Here is an 18,316-nt window from a genome sequence, read left to right as displayed (position 1 = left end):
AAATCCAGCACTACTAGTAGGTTGCAAAGTTCCTGCCACCTTTACTTGGTGTCATATTCCAGATCCCTCCCGGCATCAAATATGACTGGTTAGTCTATTTAGTATGTGAAGAACAACGTCTGCAGTGTTCCAGTCCAGCCACCTTGTAATTACAGTGACATCTATTTCCACCCTCAACTCACCTTCTAGTTCACAGGGCAGTGAACAAATTCTACATCTCATTTTACCAATATGTCCACTATAAGGCCGGGGATCTCCGGCCGCGGAGTTAACGGACAAGAGAGAGCATGACGGAGTTAAAAACGCAATCTCCGTCGAGGAATGGTATGTATCATGGGCGAGGAGGAGGAGGAGGTGATAACTACATAGTCCACAGCAATCGCAGCTTCCAGGCGCAGCTCGCACCTCATCCTCCTACCCGGGTTGAGAACGACCATGGCGGCCCAAGATTCTTCCCTGACCAATTGGCCTGCTGTGGCTCGCTATGTTTCAACGCGCAAAGACACCTACCCATTCATCGATCCCGCCCAAGCCGACCTGGCGGGCAAGTCGGTCCTGATCACCGGCGCCTCCAAGGGCATCGGCAAGGCGACGGCGATCCGCTTTGCCATGGCGGGCTGCTCGACGATCCTGCTGCTCGCGCGGTCGGACCTGACCGACGTTGCGACCGCCGTGCACGACGCCGCCAGGCAGGCCAACCGGCCCCCGCCATCCGTGCATTCCCTGAAGGCAGACGTGACGTCGGAAGACTCCATGCGCGCGGCCGCCGCAACCGCAGCCGACATCCTCGGCGGCCGCCTCGATGTGCTGATCAACAACGCGGGCTACCTGGAGGCGTGGAGGCCCATCGCCTCCTCCGAGCCGCGCGAGTGGTGGCGGACGTGGGAGGTCAACATCAAAGGCACCTATCTGGCGGCCCACTTCTTCGTGCCGCTGCTGCTCCGGTCGCCGACCAAGACGGTCGTCAACATCAGCAGCGGGGGGGCGCATGCCATGTTCCCCGGCGCGTCGGCCTACCAGACCACCAAGTTCGCCCTCTGCCGTCTCACCGAGTTCATGGACGCGGAATACGCCCAGCAGGGGGTGATCGCCATCGCGCTGCATCCGGGCGCCGTCCGGACCGAGCTGGCCATGAACATGCCCCCGGAGAGGCAGTCCGTCCTGACCGATTCCCCGGCACTGGCCGCGGACACGCTGGTCTGGCTCGCCCGCGACCGGCGCGACTGGCTTGCCGGCCGGTTCGTCTCGGTGAGCTGGGACATGGAGGAGCTGGAGCAGAAGAAGCAGGACGTGCTCCAAAGAGACTTGTTCAAGTTTCGCGTGATGGTTTGAGTCGCACGGCGTGATCCCCGCCTCATCATTCTCTCAGCAACCGGATATCTTAACAGGACTCGAGCTCGGGTTCCACGACGAGCAGAGTTTCAGGACTGTGGTCGCAGAGCCAGGTCGGGAATTGTTTATTTTCTATTTTTTTTTTTTTTTTTTTTTTCTGAAGGAGTTGATATTCAGCATCCAAGGGGGGTCCAAGATCCAAGTTTGGATCTTGGTGGATCGTTTTTGGGGAACAGTGTCAGGTCTATTTTAAGCCCATTACAGTTTCTGTTCCCAGGGCCTTTTGGGTGATCTCTGGGATGATCGATGTGAGCACCCTTGGGAACAGTGTTCGGAGTTACAGCATCTCTGCCAAAGACAAGCCATAGGCTCCTGGGACCAAGCGGTGTCTGTGTGAGGATCTCACGTATTGTATACATCTGTGTTGGACTAGCGAATGGTTACAATTCCTGCCGCTATCTTTGTGGTTGTGTTGATGCTATGTTCCAACGCTCTGGTGCTGTAGTCTTAGTTCATGAACTCAAAGCGGTCTTACAGCCAAAGCAGGAAGAAACAGCGGCAGAGAAAGGGTCTGGTGAAGATCGACTGCAATTCCAACCTTCAGGAGTGATCGACAATACCCTCGAGTATAGGTATTCGAAAGACGTGGGTCTTTTGGGATGTACGATAGGAGGGAAGGGGCGAGGAGGCGTTTCGCGCGGCCGTCGCTGGATATTCGGGGGAGACGAGGAGGATCTTGCGGTGTGGCTGGATACGATATCGCGCGCATGAATGCCATGGATTGTAGACTTGGGTTGGTGTGGGTGACAAGATATTGCTTCTTTTCTTAAAAGTATACAGATTTGACCACAAGCGGACCCCTTCTCTTATTATTTTCGGTCTTACCCTTGTGCTTCCACCCTCTTCAACCCCAAATATACAGTCCATCAATGAATAAGACGAATATACGCTATGCGCCAGATACAGTACGATCATAAACCCCTCTCATTGAGAGAAAGCCTTGAATACGATAGTATGTGGAGTACCACGAATCCCAACCTCAACCCACCCCAAAAGAAAACAAGATACAAAACTTGCACAGATCAAGAAGACCCCTTCAACGCCCCATCCTCCTTCCCTGTCACTTGACCCTCGTTGGTTATGGTTTTTAGGTCTGCGCTGGAGGTGGGCGATAATTGATGCTGGCAGACGGTGGTTTCCCCCCGCGGCGGGAGGGGGGGGGGCACAACTTGCCCGGTATGATATTCTATGCAGAATCTCAGGTAAGCTGGCATTATCTTCCGTGCTCTACGTTTGGCGACGAATCCCTACACAATCCGTGCCATGTATGGAACGTATGGTTGAATGGTTTGGTGGTTCATCGGTTTCAGTTTCAAGTACTGGGAGTAAGTAAGTACGGTGATACTAGTACGCAACTCGAACTACAGCCATGCATGCATGCAAACAAACTCATATTATTTATCTTTATGGTATAAAACAACCCAATCAGACCCCTATGCCACTTTTATTCTTGCCGTTGAAGACAATGCTTTTGAGCCCCATTGTTAAAAAAAGACCCCGTTTTATTTGTTTCGTAACATCGTGACCATGTTGAAAAACTCTAGCCGTTCAGGGTATACCGAAATCAATGCCGAACAGGTGTGTATGCGGTGGACACAAAGAAAAGGAAAGACTCGCTTAGTAGCGGTAGTGGTCGGCCTTGAAGGGACCGGTGACCTCCAGACCAAGGTACTCGGCCTGGACGGGGGTGAGCTGGGAGAGCTTGCCGTTGACATGCTCCAGGTGGAGGAGAGCGACCTGCTCGTCCAGAACCTTGGGCAGGACGTAGACGCCGACGGGCTTGCGGCCGGTGGTGCCGAACTCGACGTACTTCTGGCCGAAGGCAACGTCCTCAGCCTTGAAGAGGGCGATCTGGGCGAGGACCTGGTTGGAGAAAGAGCAGGACATGACGAAGGAGGAGTGGCCAGTGGCACAGCCCAGGTTGACGAGACGGCCCTCGGCGAGGAGGATGATGTGGTTGCCGCTGGGCATCTCGTAGCGGTCGACCTGGGGCTTGATGTTCTGGACGGACTTGGCGTTGGCCTTCAACCAGGCGACGTCGATCTCAATGTCGAAGTGACCAATGTCTGAGCCGTTAGCATACCCCTTCCAAACCAGGGAGCGAGGGACTTACTGCAAACAATGGCATCGTTGCGCATAACCTCGAAGTGCTTGCCAACGAGGATGTCACGGCAGCCGGTGGTCGTGACGAAGATCTGACCCTGGGGAGCAGCCTCCTCCATGGTGGTGACCTGGTAGCCCTGGACGGCAGCCTGGAGGGCGTTGATGGGGTCGATCTCAGTGACGATGACGCGGGCACCCATGCTGCGGAGAGCATCGGCACAGCCCTTACCGACATCACCGAAACCGGCGACGACGGCGACCTTACCGGCGATCATGACATCGGTGGCACGCTTGATACCGTCGACGAGGGACTCGCGGCAGCCGTACAGGTTGTCGAACTTGGACTTGGTGACGGAGTCGTTGACGTTGATGGCGGGGACGAGGAGCTTGCCCTCCTTGAGCATGCGGTACAGGTGGTGGACACCGGTGGTGGTCTCCTCGGACAGACCGTAGCAGTCCTTGAGCTGCTCGGGGTACTTCTCGTGGACGAGGGAGGTCAAGTCACCACCGTCGTCGAGGATGAGGTTGAGCTTCTTGCCATCCTTGAAGGAGACGAGCTGCTGCTCCAAGCACCAGTTGTACTCCTCCTCGGTCTCACCCTTCCAGGCGAAGCTAGCGGGCTGTTAGCGTGGGGGACCGTCGGGACGGAGAAAATTCAGGGTCAGCTTACACAGGGACACCGGCGGCGGCAATGGCGGCGGCGGCGTGGTCCTGGGTGGAGAAGATGTTGCAGCTGGACCAGGTGACCTCAGCACCGAGGGCAACGAGGGTCTCGATGAGGACGGCAGTCTGGATGGCTGGGGAAGGTTAGCAGCTGGTTTGGAAACAGTCACCGAGGCGGAACATACTCATGTGCAAGCAACCAGCGATGCGGGCACCCTTGAGGGGCTGGTCCTCAGCGTATCTGCGGCGGATGGCCATGAGACCGGGCATCTCAATCTCGGCGAGCTCAATCTCGCGGCGACCGAAGGCGGCCAACGACTAAAGGATTATCAGGAGGTGATTGTCAAGGATTGATGGGGCAACACATACGATGTCGGCGACCTTGAACTTCTGAGCGGGGGCAGCCATTGTGAGTGTGTGAGGAAGACTAGATGGAGAATTAGCACCAAAGACCGAGATGAACGATGAAGAGAATGATGTCCAGGACAACCTACTAGAAGGATGGGGATAGAAAAAGGGGGGGGGGAGAGATAAGAAAGAGAAATGGGGGGGGGGAGGGAGAAAGGGAGGGAGTAAGAGAAGAGGGGAATCAGGAAGAGAAATAAGTTTGGTGGTGCTGGCGGGGCTGAGCCCAACTTGGGTTGGGTCCGGAGTAACTGTATTGCCGGTCTCGCCGAATCAATCTCCTGCCTACCTGCACTACCCTACGGAGTACATTCCTACACCACACGACCATTGAGCTCAACTAGGTACTCCGTAGTTACTACCTGGTACCTAGTAGCTACCGTAACCCACCCGTACCAATAGTAACGGCATTACACTCTCCCTGCCCCTCCTACGCTTTCTCCCCCTTCGCTAACCTGCAACCCGCAACCCGCCCCTCATGTCTGCGTTGTCCGAAACCTCCGAACTTGGACGGACATGCAGCTGGATCAGCCTGGGATCTGCTCCGACCCACGCCAGCCATTGGCCTGAAGTCCGCCGAAAGAGGGGGAACTAGTCCAGTTTGCACAGTACCTCAGTGGTGCCTCATCCACTCGCAATACCCCCTCTGCAGGTTGACTTCTCAAATCCTCCGGCCCCTTCGCTAAGTGGGCGAACTTATCAGGATCGGATCTTGGGCCCCGTGGGAGATGGCGGTTCGGGGGGTTGAACCTTAGCTCCAATTTTCCACCGCCAACTCGCCGAACGCAAGGGTGAACGTGAACTTGGCACTTCGGATCTCCGGCGGTGGGATGGAAACGATCTTCTACAGTGCACAACCACACGTTGTTATCGTCAAGATCTTCAATCATAACGGATTAATGATGTATACGGAACGCAACTTGATGCTTAAATTCTTCAATTCTTCTGTCGAGGACTTCTTCTATTTTATTGCACTGGCTGACTTGCAGGTGAGAGCACAGCATTCTTGCGCTTCTGCGGAGTACATACAGTACACACAGTCGCCCTCAGTGTCTCCGACTGCCTTCGGATGAACCGTAGACCTATGCAACCACGTCCCAAACACACAACCCTCCCCTCGAGCCTTGCTTCATCGTAGTGGTCGACTCTTCTGCCAGCATGGACCTTTCACACTCCAACCAAATCCCCATCTATCCTAGCCGTCTCAGTCCCTACCCATCATGAAGTTACTTGCAATATCAACCCTCTGCTCCCTGGTGCTCGCCTCCGCCGTGCCCCTCGCCACCAAATCCACCGCCCTCGGAGTAGCCCTCGCAGCAGCACAAAAATCATGTCAAACGCCCGGAGGTATCCAGATCGCGAACCTCGCGTGTCGGAATACTGTACGTTTGTTCTAGCCCCTCAGCAACAGCTGAATGAGGCACGGATCAGGATAAGGCTGATCGGTTAGTGTATTGCCCAAGGCGGAGGCTGGACGGGGGGGTTTTGTGACGACCAGGGGTAAGCACCTATTGACTTTCCCGTCGCTAGCGATCGTACTGAACTGAATATAACTGATGCTAGGATCTGTCACTGTACCTTTCACAATTCGGATGATGGTGATAATGAACAAGCCGAACATAATGAAGCTCCGGCAGGATGACCAGATGGGGAAAATCACACAAAATGCATTCATTGCGCTGCTTGCATATTCCCAATTTGCCTATATAAGCCGTTCGTTCTTGCAGTATACAATTTCATCTCATCATCGCTTAAGAAAACACACGACCTGCACAATCTTGACTCATTATCTCGCAACCAGCGCTAGACCCCATCATTAAACCGATAGAAATTCATCCACCTCTGCGAACAGTCAGTAAAACCCTAGTCTACAAAACAGAAAGGAGCACCCACCTTATCGTACGGCCTCGACGAATCGCAGAACCGGATATCCGTAGCCAGACGGATGACATTATCCGGGTCATTATTGACGGTCGAAGCGTGGATCTAGACCGAAGGATCAGCATGCACTCGCGGGTCATCACGCATCGACAGCGACGAAACATACCATATGGGGCTTGTGTAGGACGATATCCCCGGCTTCGTACGCCGCGACCAGCCAGCGACGACCGTGCTCCTTGGCGAATTCGGCCGGAGCATCCGACAGCAGTGCGTTGGCGGTCATATTCGAGTTGAAGGCCGACCGGGCCTCTTCGTCCGACAGCCCCGCCTGCTTGGCCTTGACTGTGAAGTCGTCCTCGATCTTCTGGCCGACGGAGTCACCTGCGCAGCACGGTAGCAGTTAGCAAGCCATGCCACCCACCTCCCCATGTCACCATGACCTCAAGAAGGACGACATACTATCTTCCAAATAAATCAACCCTCCCCCATTGATCTTAACATCCCCAATGGGCACCCACGCCGTGACACTGGTGGGCTCCCCGTGCCGGATAAAGATCTGATCGTAGTGCACGCCGATGGGCTTGGTGCCTGGGGTGTTGTTGCGCAGCAGGGTGCGCTTGAAGGTGAGGGTGTTGGCGCCCCAACCGGTGAACCTGGCGACGTAGGCGTACAGGGCGGGGTGGTTGCAGAGCTGGTCGACGTACCAGTCCTTGTAGTGAGCCTCGATGGCGCGGTCGACGAACTCGGCCGCGCTGTCGCCGCCGGGCCGCCCGTTGCCGCCAACGCTGGCCGCCCCGATGCCCGGGTAGTCGTCCGCTGACTTGGTTGGGTTGAAGATCCCCTCCACCGGGTCCGACCCGTCCTTCAGCACCCCCGTCGGCGCCAGGTAGTCAAAGTACCGGCGCCGCGTCTCGAGCACGTCCGCCCGCGGGATCACCTGCTTCAGGAAGAGGTAGCCGTCGGCCTCGTAGCGCTGGCGGAGTTCCTCCAGGGGCAGGTTGGGGTCGGAGGGCCGTAGGAGGGCGGCGTTCTCGCTGGTGAGGGGGCCGTCGCTGACGGCGACGGCTTCGTGAAGGACTCCGACCATGGTTATTGTTATTGTTGTTCTGTGTCTGAGGTACCGTATAGATGGGGGGGTTGCCGTTAGTCTTCTGGAGTTGGATGCCCACCTAGCTGGAGGGGGGCTTTATATAGAGGGGATATCCCCGCGCCACGTCCCCATCGTGACGCACTAATGAATAATCTCGAAGGTGTCCAGTGCACGCGTGCAGCTTCCCTGCATTCTGATAAACAGCAAGGCGGCCCTTTAGGGTTTCTCAACCATCTAGAAGCCAAACATTACTCAGGGACTGTTTGTCTGTTCGTATCGGCCCATTCGAACCGAGTCAATCGAGGGCAATTTTCCCCACATCCCGCGTGGAAAATCTCTCTTTTCGACCACCGTCCCTGGACTGCTCCTCCAATGGGAAGATGCGGATTGGGGCGGGCGCGGGGAATACGCCTTCTTTCGGCGCAGAGTGGACACTGGCGGTCCCTTAGTGCGAATAACCAGGTAAGTCGCATGGAATTGTTCCAGTCCAGTATACAGCCCGCAGTATACCCAGTCCACCTCTCGCTTCCAACGCGAAACCATATTGCACTGTATATCAAACCGATCACAGGGTATATTAATAATCTATCGACTCTAAGTCCTCAAGCTCAAACGCATCAGAAGAGAACAAACAATCCAGAACACCCCCAGTAACACCATCTTTCACCTCACCTCCCACCTCCTACGCCGCTACTCCCCCTTCCCATCCACCCACTCCCCAAATTCCCAACCGCCAACCCCCTCCCCAACCGTCAACCGCAACGTCGAAAACTCAATCGACTCATACATCTCCCTTGCCGCGCCCCGAGCCTTCTTATGCCATGGCCCCAACCCGCCGAGCCGAGCATCCTCCCGACTCCGCCAGATGCCTGTCCCAAATCATCAATTAGCCTTCACCATCCCGTGGCCCTCTCAACCCATGGAAAAACCACCCCAAGAGGGGAAAAACTCACAAGTCGCCAAATTCCGATGCTCCGCATCCTTACTCCCAAACCAATACTTCAACAACCCCCCGCTGGCCATCGCTTCCTGATGCGAATGCGCGTCCAGCAGGTGCAGCCGCTCGCCGTCGGCGTCGGCGCGCAGTCGCGAGCGGAAGGTGACCACGTAGAAGCTCTGCGCGGGCCATGATGTTGCATCCTCCTCGTCTTGAGACTGAAGGGCAACAAGCTGCCGCAGAAGCTCGAACACGGAGGCCCAGTTGAAGGACTCCGTGTACGGCGCGGTGGCGTAGTCGGGCCGCGTGGGCTGCAGGATGGTCAGGGCCTGCGCGAGGAGTTGGTTCGCGCGGTCTAGGGTCCGGAGGTCCAGGAGGTGGCCTGGGAGGTTGTAGGGAGAGACGATGAGGTGGGTGTCTGTTGGGAGTGGTGCTGTTGCTGTTGCTGTTGCTGCTGCTGCTGCTGCTGCTGCTGCTGCTGCTGCTGCTGCTGCTGCTGTTGCTGGTTTTAAGGCTGGTGAAAAGCGCAATTGCAGAGCGGCGGCGGCGTGGAATCTCAGGGCGTCGAAGTCGGTGGTGATGAGGCTGTGGTGGTTGAGTTGGAGGGGTGTCTGTGTCTTCGTGGGCAGGATAGCCCGTGCCTCTTCTTCCGCCGACTCGGTGTCGGAGGTGGGATAGAGCGGTTTGCCTATTTGGGGGGCCATTGTTCTCTGTGTCTGTCTTGCGGTTTTATTCCGGTGGTCCGTTGTATAGGATGGGGACTGCCACAATGCTCACGGACAAAGGATGCAGCCTTCGAGGAATGGGGTTGGATTAGAAGAGGGGGGAAGAAGAAAAAGAGCACGAAGCGAGACGCCCTCAGCAATTGAAATAAATCTACGTACCCCCATTTCCATTTCCTATGGTCCGTCCCATTGCCCCCTTCCCATGGGGGAAGATTCCTCCAAAAGCACGCAATATGCCGACAACTCCAGCCGGATCACGAAAAAAAAAAAAAAAAAAAATTTTTTTTTTTTTTTTTTTTTTTTTTTTTTTTTAAAAAGAGGTCCACATAATTCCCCGTGCGTTGAACATGAACCCCTCTCCCCCCTCTTCTCCCCGATATGATCGTCGGCTAGTTTCATGCTTAATATTCCATAAGTCCTGTATTCCCCATAGAGCACGGCTTGATATAGTGTTATATGCCGTAGTACTTCCACATCATCAATCCTAGTGACATCCCGATTAGGGCTCGGGAACTTTCTTTCCCTGACAGTCACACGTTTTGCCGCCAGCAATGGCGACATTTTCATGTCCTGCAGCAATTTAGACTTTATCCCTGTCCCAAGACCACCCGTTAAACTGTCACGAACAAATTTTCTGGTCTTGCGCCACCACTCACGTGTGGGCCCTGTCTTGTTGTTCGCTCTGCAAATCGGCAAGCCAAGCAATTTCACCATCGTCCGTCGGAACCATGGCTTCGGACTGAGTAGTCGGCGGTTGACCACGGGATCTGAACCGACGACCAATCGGTACTAACTACAGAGTACAGTCCAGACTGTAAAATTCCTTTGTTGGGTTCTAGAATGAAAGTGATTGCGGAAGATGAAACTGCCAAGTCTTGCTCTTATTATTGGACTTTTGTCATACAGAATTTCTTGGATTGGTATGGTATCATGCAGGGCTGCCTAGTCTTTTGAAACGCCAGTAAAATGCTCGTGATCACAAATAAGTAGATAAAGAAAAAGCCAAAGCGAGGTGGCATTGAAAATTCTACCGCTTCAGGGGCGGGGGAGGCGGCGCCATCTTGCCGTCGCCGGTGTCGACCTTCTTCTTCGGAGGCATGGCCGGGACCTTGAATCCTCCGTTCTGGCCTTGTGCTGCGGGGTTGCTAGGAGTCTGCTGCCCGCCAACCTGCGTGAAGGTTCCGGACTTGAACCACCGGTCTTCCTCAGCCTTGCGCTTGCGACTCAACTCGGCCTGCACCTTGGGATCAACCAGCTCCAATCCTTGCACCGGCGTAAAAGCGATGGTACTGGCCGTGCCGGCGGATCCACCCAAGGAAGTACCGATCCCCGAAGCCCGGAGACCCCTGGCCTGGAGGACACTGGCAGTTCCGCTGGTGCCGGGTCCTCCACCAAAGGCACGTAGAGAGGTCGAGGTACCACTGACGGGCGTCGCCGTGCCCCATCCCTTGTTGTTCTTGCTGAGCTTGGCCCGGGTCCTCTGGTCGATCTGCGTGGCGCGGATGCGGCCATCGTTCTGCTGGCCAAGCATGCCCAATCCGACCGTTCCTTCTCCCGTGCCATAACCCACCTCCGCTTCTTCCTTGCCAAAGGCAACCCGGTTCTGGGCTTTGCGGAGCTCCGTCATCGCGACGGCCTCCTTGGCCTTGCGGGCCCGCCGACCACCGCGCTTGCGAGAGGGCTTGTCGTCCGGAGCGGGCAGCGCCTTGGCTCCAGAGTTGGGCGCGGGCTCCGTCAACTTCTCCAACCGCTGGAAGCACTGCTGCTTGAGCTCCTCGCCCAGGGAGCCGTCGGGGCTGTAGTTTGAAACATCGGCGCGGGTGGCGAGCACCATCTTGGCCGACACGATGCGGATCGCCTGCCGCTTGAGGTCATTCGGGATCTCGGAGATGATGGGCGAATTGTAGAGGAAGCCCTGCGCCCGGATGCCGTGATTCGTAGCAAATCCCAATCCTTCCTTTCTCTTCGAGCCCTGCGCCCCGAGGTTGCAGGCGGGGATCTTGGCCAGCTCGCGTAGACCACCCGTCTGGTTGAGGAACTGCGCCGCCGTCTCCGGGCCGATCAGCGCCGCCAGGTTGGGCGCGATCTGGCTCATGCGCGACTGGATGCTCTCCGTCAACGCGGTGCGCTCCCGGTCGAGCTTCAAGATCCGCTCGCACGTATCCAGCACCGCCTTCAGCTCCGACTCGGTCATCTCCCGGCCTCGCGTCGTCGTGCCCTCCACCGCCACGACCATCAAGGACGGGCCGTCCAGGACGGACCGCAGCGGCACGCCAACCATGTTATCGGCGGAAGTCGACAGCGCTTTGATGTCGTTGAGCGGGCCGTTCTGGAGGATCGCCACCGTCTTGGCGTAGTCGAGCGGCGTCGTGACGAGCGTCTCGAGCTCGGGGAACCGGATCGAGTAGTGGTCGCGCAGGACCTTGTGGAGCCGGGTCAGTTCGTCTTGGGTCGACAGCGCAACGTCGAACTCGTTGGTGATCTCGGGCGCCGCTGGCTGAGCGAGCTGCTCCTCGTCCACCACCATGTTGTCATCGTCATCGCCATTTCCGTCGTCCAGGCCATCTCCGACCTGGAGATCCTCGTCGTCGTCCTCGAAGTCTCGAAGAAGGTCCTCGACGTTCGACATGATGAAACCTGCTGTGAGTTGTGGTTTATGAATACACTGAGCCGAACTTGGAGATGGCCGACGTTTTGCCCAGAGACGCCACTGACCGCCTAGTGACTAAGCAGAGCGATGTAGCTGGAGGTCTTCGGGTGACGCTGCGGACCAAAGACGCAGGGCTTCCGAATTTGGGTCGGGCGGACAAGTTCTCGATTTCCCCGACATCATCAAACTACGCAGGTGTTGCTAGCTTAGGCACACTGTGAAGATTCTGGGAGAGCTGCTTCGTTGTCGAGACCAATCCTACAAGAGTCCACGCAATACTTCCCTCAGAACACGTCTTCACCCAATTCCAGTGATACCACTTGACAGCTGAGCAGCGGCTCGCGCACACCGGCCGGGGTCCATCACCCGATAACCACCAACCTCCGACAACACCTTCCTCTACAACCACCTCATATCTTCTTTCCCACCTCCATCACCCTCCCAAGACACAATGGAAGCCTCACGCGGCCCCCCGCGGGTCAAGAACAAGGCCGCCGCGCCGGTGCAGATCTCCGCGGAGCAGCTGCTCCGCGAGGCGGTCGATCGGCAGGAGCCGGCGCTGCAGGCGCCGACGCAGCGGTTCGCGGACCTGGAGGAGCTGCACGAGTACCAGGGGCGCAAGCGCAAGGAGTTTGAGGACTATGTGCGGCGCAACCGGATCAACATGAACAACTGGATGCGGTACGCGGCGTGGGAGCTGGAGCAGAAGGAGTTCCGGCGGGCGCGGTCGATCTTCGAGCGAGCGCTGGACGTGCAGCCGACCTCGGTGGTGCTTTGGATCCGGTACATCGAGTCGGAGATGCGCAACCGCAACATCAACCACGCGCGCAACCTGCTGGACCGCGCCGTCACCATCCTGCCCCGCGTCGACAAGCTGTGGTACAAGTATGTCTACATGGAGGAGACCCTGGGCAACATCCCCGGCACCCGGCAGGTGTTCGAGCGCTGGATGTCGTGGGAGCCCGAAGAGGGCGCCTGGAGCGCGTACATTAAGCTGGAGAAGCGCTACAATGAGTTCGAGCGCGCGCGCGCCATCTTCCAGCGCTTCACGATCGTGCATCCCGAGCCCCGGAACTGGATCAAGTGGGCGCGGTTCGAGGAAGAGTACGGGACGAGTGACCTGGTCCGCGAGGTGTATGGGATCGCCATCGAGACGCTGGGCGAGGACTTCATGGATGAGAAGCTGTTCATTGCCTATGCCAAGTTCGAGGCTAAGCTGAAGGAGTATGAGCGGGCCCGCGCGATCTACAAGTACGCTCTGGACCGGTTGCCGAGGTCCAAGTCGATGGCGCTGCACAAGGCGTACACGACGTTCGAGAAGCAGTTCGGTGACCGCGAGGGCGTGGAGGATGTCATCCTGTCGAAACGCCGGGTGCAGTACGAGGAGCAACTGAAGGAGAACGCGCGCAACTACGACGTATGGTTCGACTTTGCCCGGCTGGAGGAGACGTCGGGCGACCCGGACCGGGTGCGCGACATCTACGAGCGCGCCATCGCGCAGATCCCCCCCTCGCAGGAGAAGCGGCACTGGCGGCGGTATATCTACCTGTGGATCTTCTACGCGATCTGGGAGGAGATGGAGGCCAAGGATGCCGGGCGGGCGCGGCAGATCTACAACGAGTGCCTGAAGCTCATCCCCCACAAGAAGTTCACCTTCGCCAAGATCTGGCTCCTGAAGGCGCAGTTCGAGATCCGCCAGATGGACCTGCCGGCCGCCCGCAAGGCGCTGGGCCAGGCGCTGGGCATGTGCCCCAAGGACAAGCTCTTCCGGGGCTACATCGACCTGGAGCGGCAGCTGTTCGAGTTCGTGCGGTGCCGGACGCTGTTCGAGAAGCAGATCGAGTGGAACCCGTCCAACAGCCAGTCGTGGATCAAGTACGCCGAGCTGGAGCGCGGGCTGGACGATACGGAGCGCACGCGCGCCATCTACGAGCTGGGCATCGACCAGCCGACCCTCGACATGCCGGAGCTGGTGTGGAAGTCCTACATTGACTTCGAGGAGTACGAGGGCGAGTACGACCGCGTGCGCTCCCTCTACGAACGTCTGCTCGAGAAGACCGACCACGTCAAGGTGTGGATCAACTACGCCCGGTTCGAGATCAACGTGCCGGACGAGGAAGAGGAAGAAGAAGAGGAGGAGGAGGAGCGGCCCGTCAGCGACGAGGCCAAGCGGCGTGCCCGGGCGATCTTCACTCGCGCACACAAGGTGTTCAAGGACAAGGAACTCAAAGAAGAGGTACGTGTCTTGTCTCCCCCGGTGACGTTGTTAATCAAGCTAACGCCCCCATTCCTGCAGCGCGTGGAACTCCTCAACGCCTGGCGCTCGTTCGAGCACACGCACGGCTCCCCCGAGGACATCGACAAGATCGAGAAACAGATGCCGCGCCGCGTCAAGAAGCGGCGCAAGCTCGACGACGACCGCTACGAGGAATACATGGACTACGTCTTCCCCGCGGACGACCAATCGGCCGCCAACCTGTCCAAGCTGTTACAGAAGGCGCACCAATGGAAGCAGCAGCAAGCCGGGGGTGCGTAGGGTTGGGGCGTGGATGTACGTACATAGCATTAATCATGAATGGACTTGCAGCGTTGCACTTTCCTCATCATTGTCTAGCAGTTAAGATTGTAGAGGCCAAGGTACTGTAGAAGAAAGTAAATCTTCCAATCCTCATCTCCAATCTGTTTTCATGTACTGATAGCGCTAAATTATCTCCCAAGTCAACAATTGGGACGATGGCGCATCTGGGAGCGCGTCAGACTGAAGTACCAACTTCGGCCATTAATCTGAAGGTGGCCGGTTCAAGCCCGGCTCGTCCCATTCTGTTTTTTTTTTTTTTTTTTCTGTCGGATGTGGGGCCCGCAAGGCCAGTTCAATCGAAACCGGTGGAAACCTCGCCACCATCCCGATAATTTTCACCCTCTTGCTCGTCCTTTTGCCACTTGCTGGGTCCTGTACAAAGTTCTTGCGTCATTGTTAGAGCTTTCTTCTATGCTTCCATGTGTAAGCTCATCCATCCTTTGGGGCGAGGGTGATGGAATTGGTTCTCTGGGCTCGTAATTGACGACGTTGCCGGCGTTCCCGCTTTTTGCGTAGGCGTCTGAAAATATATAGTACTGTAGCACAGAATATGACCACCGCCTTAGGCAATGATAGATATGAAGAGCATTGTACCAGAACCGAAAGTAATAATTCGACAATATGAATGGATCAAACCTAATCTAACAGCATATCTATCTTCTATGCAGAACGGAAAAAAAAAAGCGTGAGATTTTTCTATGCTCGTCTTTCGTAACTCAATCCCGCATGACGCATCACATATCCGAAAGCCAAAAGGCAGAAACCGTATCGACACGAGAAACTATATATAAAAACCCAAGCGCTTGCAAATAACCAAATTAAAGATGTGCACAACACGCAGTTTATGCCCCTTAAATCATTTTTTTCCCCATCGTAGCTAGAGTACCAACGTATCCAGGTCAAAGGGGGATGTGGGTAGCCCCGATCTAGTCCACATACTTCGGCAAGGTCTTGAGGATGCCGTCGCGGTCGATCTCCTCCATGGCCTGGGTGATCTGGGCCAAGAAACGCTCGTCGCTGCGCAGATCGTCGCCGAAGAGGGTCTTGATGCTGAGCAGCTCGTGGGGCTTGGTACCGCCGGCGCGGGCCTTGGCCTGCAGCTCGTCGCGCATGGGATCGTCGACCGCGAACTGGTTGCCGGCGTCGTCGACGCCGTTGACGTAGCGGAACCAGGCGGCGGCGACGAAGCACAGCTTCCTAAAGGGGGCCTTGACCCAGATGGCCTCGGCGATGGAGGGCATGATGAACTGCGGGATCTTGCCGGAGGCGTTGAGGCAGATGCGCGGCAGCTGGTCCATGATGGTGGGGTTCTCGAAGCGGCCCATGAGGGTCTTGCAGTACTCGTCGATGTCGACGCCCGGGATCTCTGGGAGCAAGGGCTTGACCTCGTCCTGCATCATCTGCCAGACGAACTTGTTGAAGGTCGGGTTCTCCATCACCTCGTGCACGTACTTGAAGCCCGCCAGCTGGCCCGGATACCCCAGGGCCGAGTGGCTGCCGTTCAGCAGGCGCAGCTTGTGCTTCTCGAACTGCTCGACGTCGTGGACGTTCTTGACGACCTGCACGCCCACCTTCTCGAAGGGCGGGCGGCCGTCGGCGAACTGGTCCTCGATGACCCACTGCATGAACGGCTCGGTGACGACGGGCCAGCTGTCCTCGATGCCGAACTTGTCGGAGAGGGCGGTCTTGTCGGCGGCGGAGGTCTGCGGGGTGATGCGGTCGACCATGGCGTTGGGGAAGGCGCCCTGCGTGGCGATCCACTCGGCGATCGTGGGGTTCTTGAGCCGTGCGAACGACTCCAGCATGTGGCGCGTGATGGAGCCGTTCTTCTGCATGTTGTCGCACGACATCACCGTAAACGGCCGGAGGCCCTGCTGGTGGCGGCGGGCCAGCGCGGCGTACAGGAAGCCGAAGGTGGTGCGCGGGGCGGTCTCGTGGGCGGGGTCGAGGTCGTACAGGATGTCCGGGTGCTCGCTCTGCAGCTCGTGGGTGTTCTCGTTGTAGTAGTAGCCGCTCTCGGTGATGGTCAACGAGACGATATGTGTGTCGGCGTGCGCCATCTTGGCGATCACCGCCTCGCGGTCGTCGGGTGCGAACAGGTACGAGTTGATCGCCCCCACGACGTGCGCGAAGCTCCCCTTGGCCGACCGCTCGATCACCGTGTACAGGTGGTCCTGCGCCCCCAGGGCATCGCGCATCGCCGCGTCAAACGGCTGCAGTCCCACGCCGCAGATGGCGTAGTTCTTCTCCCCGTGCTTCTGCATCAGCTGGTCGACGTACACGGCCAGGTGGGCGCGGTGGAAGCCGCCCACCCCGACGTGGACGATGCCCTCCTTCACGGCATCCCCGCGCTGGTAGGTCGGTACTTGGACCTGGTGCGCGCCGGCGGCGGAGGCGATCTGTGAGAGGTTCTGGTTGCTGAGCTTGAGGGGGGCCATTGTGTGTGTAGGGAGTAGTTTTCGGGGGTAATTGAGAGGAGAGGAGAGGGGAGTTAGAAGGGAATGACACAGGAAGAGTAGGAAAAAGTTGGGATAAGGCAAAGAAAAAGGGGTGTGATAAAGTTTGTTGGTCAGGTGGAAAGAAGACACAGACTCACGCAGCTTCACCGCCGCTTTTTCTAACTGAGTTGGACAGCATTACATCATGCAATGGGCATGTAGTGGGGAAAAGCACAGGCAAATAGCAGAGGCGGCGGTGGAGACCTTTTGTGGAGGCGGTTATCGAGCTGTTATCAGGGCTTTTTTGTTGGTGTCTGTGCTTTGCAATCCATAATCAATAAAGAACCTCCTTGCGTCAGAGCTCCGAAACTCCGAACAATCCAGAACGCTTCTTCCGTGCTTCGGTGCAATCTCTACCCGCCCAGAGTGTTAGACCCGGGTTAAGAGTCGAAAGTAGAACTTTAAGCATTATCTTAGATTATCTTATATTAGCACAGCATAAGTCCCGATGCTAGGGCAAGCCCTGGCTGTCATGTGATGTCGCCAGCTGTGCCTGAGGCAGAACACGCCATCGGTCTACCATTGCTCGCTGCCACTATTTTCTTTCTGGAATAGAAACCATGCAAATCATGAGTACTTGGCCTAATCTACTCCTTAGCCTTTCTATATTCCGCATCAGGCTAATGGTGCTTATTCTCGTAGTAGTGAGACTCCTTCCAGCCCGAGCATAGTCTCGCGCTTCGAGCCGCCTGGATTCTGTAGTTGCTGCCATCTGCCCCACTCCTGACTATATTGCCCAAAAAGGCTATTCAGTCGGGTTCAGGAGAATCTGGCCCCTACTCATACTTAGAACCGACTGTGGGACCTCGTCAACAATCTTCAGTAAGGCGCTTTTCTGTCTACAGCAGTTTGTCCGCACTCCAAAATCCCCATTCCACTGTATAAGTATCGCCAGGTTGCCTGATAATAATTCTGGCAATCGGTTGATCAGCTGTCTATACAGATCTCGTTAAAACAAAAATGGAAGATTACCTGAATAGGTAAATGTCTAGGCGGATTCTTGAAACCGACTTTACGTATATAACCAAGGTCACGAGCCTGCTTAGAATATACTGAGACGATATCCCGATATCCCTGGTATAAAACTATTGATATGCCTTTCCCGATTCAATTGTTATAACGAGGACTTGCAGTTTGAGGATGAAATAAGCATGGCTCGTTGCTTATCATATGGTTGATCTGAAGTAGAACAATGGATGCATGACACATTATCTCTCAGGCAAGATATACAGATCATAGCGATGACTATTTTCCAGAGGGACCAGTCTTAAGTATGGTATCTTGCTACAGCGCTTTCCCAACGGGTCCGAGAACCCTCACTCGTCGTCCAACTCGCCATCAGCCGCAATGTACGCGTACAACGCAGTCGCCTCCTCATCGCGTTTGTCCAGCTC

At 56.5% G+C, this 18,316-nt stretch overlaps 8 protein-coding genes and 1 non-coding gene across 9 annotated transcripts; 4 read left to right on the top strand and 5 right to left on the bottom strand.

Moving 5' to 3' along the window:
- Positions 1–435: 435 nt before the first annotated feature.
- Positions 436–1,332, top strand: BO82DRAFT_401862 (SDR family oxidoreductase; the record flags this gene model as incomplete). Its single annotated transcript, XM_025639283.1, has 1 exon — positions 436–1,332. The coding sequence occupies one exon, from the start codon at positions 436–438 to the stop codon at positions 1,330–1,332; it is 897 nt and encodes a 298-aa protein (XP_025492139.1).
- A 1,434-nt stretch (positions 1,333–2,766) lies between these two features.
- On the bottom strand, positions 2,767–4,585 carry BO82DRAFT_354103 (adenosylhomocysteinase). Its single transcript, XM_025635129.1, has 5 exons — positions 4,528–4,585; positions 4,344–4,476; positions 4,166–4,292; positions 3,506–4,107; positions 2,767–3,458 (listed from the first exon to the last, which is right to left on the bottom strand). The coding sequence occupies exons 1-5, from the start codon at positions 4,564–4,566 to the stop codon at positions 3,010–3,012; spliced, it is 1,350 nt and encodes a 449-aa protein (XP_025492138.1). The 5' UTR covers positions 4,567–4,585; the 3' UTR covers positions 2,767–3,009.
- A 1,198-nt stretch (positions 4,586–5,783) lies between these two features.
- On the top strand, positions 5,784–6,067 carry BO82DRAFT_401860 (uncharacterized protein; the record flags this gene model as incomplete). Its single annotated transcript, XM_025639282.1, has 2 exons — positions 5,784–5,945; positions 6,014–6,067. The coding sequence occupies 2 exons, from the start codon at positions 5,784–5,786 to the stop codon at positions 6,065–6,067; spliced, it is 216 nt and encodes a 71-aa protein (XP_025492137.1).
- A 181-nt stretch (positions 6,068–6,248) lies between these two features.
- On the bottom strand, positions 6,249–7,531 carry BO82DRAFT_334803 (uncharacterized protein; the record flags this gene model as incomplete). The annotated part of the gene is made up of 4 exons (XM_025633276.1): positions 6,249–6,405; positions 6,457–6,549; positions 6,611–6,825; positions 6,904–7,531. 4 exons carry the CDS (start codon positions 7,529–7,531, stop codon positions 6,367–6,369), a joined length of 975 nt encoding a protein of 324 aa, XP_025492136.1. The 3' UTR covers positions 6,249–6,366.
- A 693-nt stretch (positions 7,532–8,224) lies between these two features.
- Positions 8,225–9,293, bottom strand: BO82DRAFT_334801 (uncharacterized protein; the record flags this gene model as incomplete). The annotated part of the gene is made up of 2 exons (XM_025633275.1): positions 8,488–9,293; positions 8,225–8,403 (listed from the first exon to the last, which is right to left on the bottom strand). The coding sequence occupies exons 1-2, from the start codon at positions 9,173–9,175 to the stop codon at positions 8,225–8,227; spliced, it is 867 nt and encodes a 288-aa protein (XP_025492135.1). The 5' UTR covers positions 9,176–9,293.
- Positions 9,294–10,061: 768 nt separating this feature from the next.
- BO82DRAFT_354101 (U4/U6-U5 snRNP complex subunit PRP31) lies at positions 10,062–11,843 on the bottom strand. Its single transcript, XM_025635128.1, has one exon. It carries the CDS (start codon positions 11,823–11,825, stop codon positions 10,224–10,226), a length of 1,602 nt encoding a protein of 533 aa, XP_025492134.1. The 5' UTR covers positions 11,826–11,843; the 3' UTR covers positions 10,062–10,223.
- Positions 11,844–12,108: 265 nt separating this feature from the next.
- clf1 (putative cell cycle control protein (Cwf4)) lies at positions 12,109–14,446 on the top strand. The gene is made up of 2 exons (XM_025632354.1): positions 12,109–14,082; positions 14,143–14,446. Exons 1-2 carry the CDS (start codon positions 12,298–12,300, stop codon positions 14,380–14,382), a joined length of 2,025 nt encoding a protein of 674 aa, XP_025492133.1. The 5' UTR covers positions 12,109–12,297; the 3' UTR covers positions 14,383–14,446.
- A 127-nt stretch (positions 14,447–14,573) lies between these two features.
- BO82DRAFT_t169 lies at positions 14,574–14,664 on the top strand. The gene has a single exon. It is a non-coding gene; the product is annotated as a tRNA-Phe (tRNA).
- A 506-nt stretch (positions 14,665–15,170) lies between these two features.
- On the bottom strand, positions 15,171–17,195 carry BO82DRAFT_354099 (mannitol dehydrogenase family protein). Its single transcript, XM_025635127.1, has one exon. The coding sequence runs from the start codon at positions 16,860–16,862 to the stop codon at positions 15,351–15,353; it is 1,512 nt and encodes a 503-aa protein (XP_025492132.1). The 5' UTR covers positions 16,863–17,195; the 3' UTR covers positions 15,171–15,350.
- Positions 17,196–18,316: the final 1,121 nt, after the last annotated feature.

Source organism: Aspergillus uvarum (genome assembly GCF_003184745.1).
Source record: "Aspergillus uvarum CBS 121591 unplaced genomic scaffold BO82scaffold_25, whole genome shotgun sequence".
NCBI lineage: Eukaryota > Fungi > Ascomycota > Eurotiomycetes > Eurotiales > Aspergillaceae > Aspergillus > Aspergillus uvarum.
This window is presented reverse-complemented; position numbering and strand designations above follow the sequence as displayed.

What these genes read in the sequence shown, in the direction of transcription:
- BO82DRAFT_354103 (XM_025635129.1), bottom strand. Translation starts at nt 4,566, where the DNA reads ATGGCTGCCCCCGCTCAGAAGTTCAAGGTCGCCGACATC. An exon ending in AGTTCAAGGTCGCCGACATC is followed by an intron (nt 4,477 to 4,527) that starts GTATGTGTTGCC and finishes ATAATCCTTTAG; the next exon opens with TCGTTGGCCGCCTTCGGTCG. An exon ending in GCCGCCGCCGGTGTCCCTGT is followed by an intron (nt 4,108 to 4,165) that starts GTAAGCTGACCC and finishes ACAGCCCGCTAG; the next exon opens with CTTCGCCTGGAAGGGTGAGA.
- BO82DRAFT_354101 (XM_025635128.1), bottom strand. Translation starts at nt 11,825, where the DNA reads ATGTCGAACGTCGAGGACCTTCTTCGAGACTTCGAGGACGACGACGAG.
- clf1 (XM_025632354.1), top strand. Translation starts at nt 12,298, where the DNA reads ATGGAAGCCTCACGCGGCCCCCCGCGGGTCAAGAACAAGGCCGCCGCG. An exon ending in ACAAGGAACTCAAAGAAGAG is followed by an intron (nt 14,083 to 14,142) that starts GTACGTGTCTTG and finishes CCATTCCTGCAG; the next exon opens with CGCGTGGAACTCCTCAACGC.
- BO82DRAFT_354099 (XM_025635127.1), bottom strand. Translation starts at nt 16,862, where the DNA reads ATGGCCCCCCTCAAGCTCAGCAACCAGAACCTCTCACAGATCGCCTCC.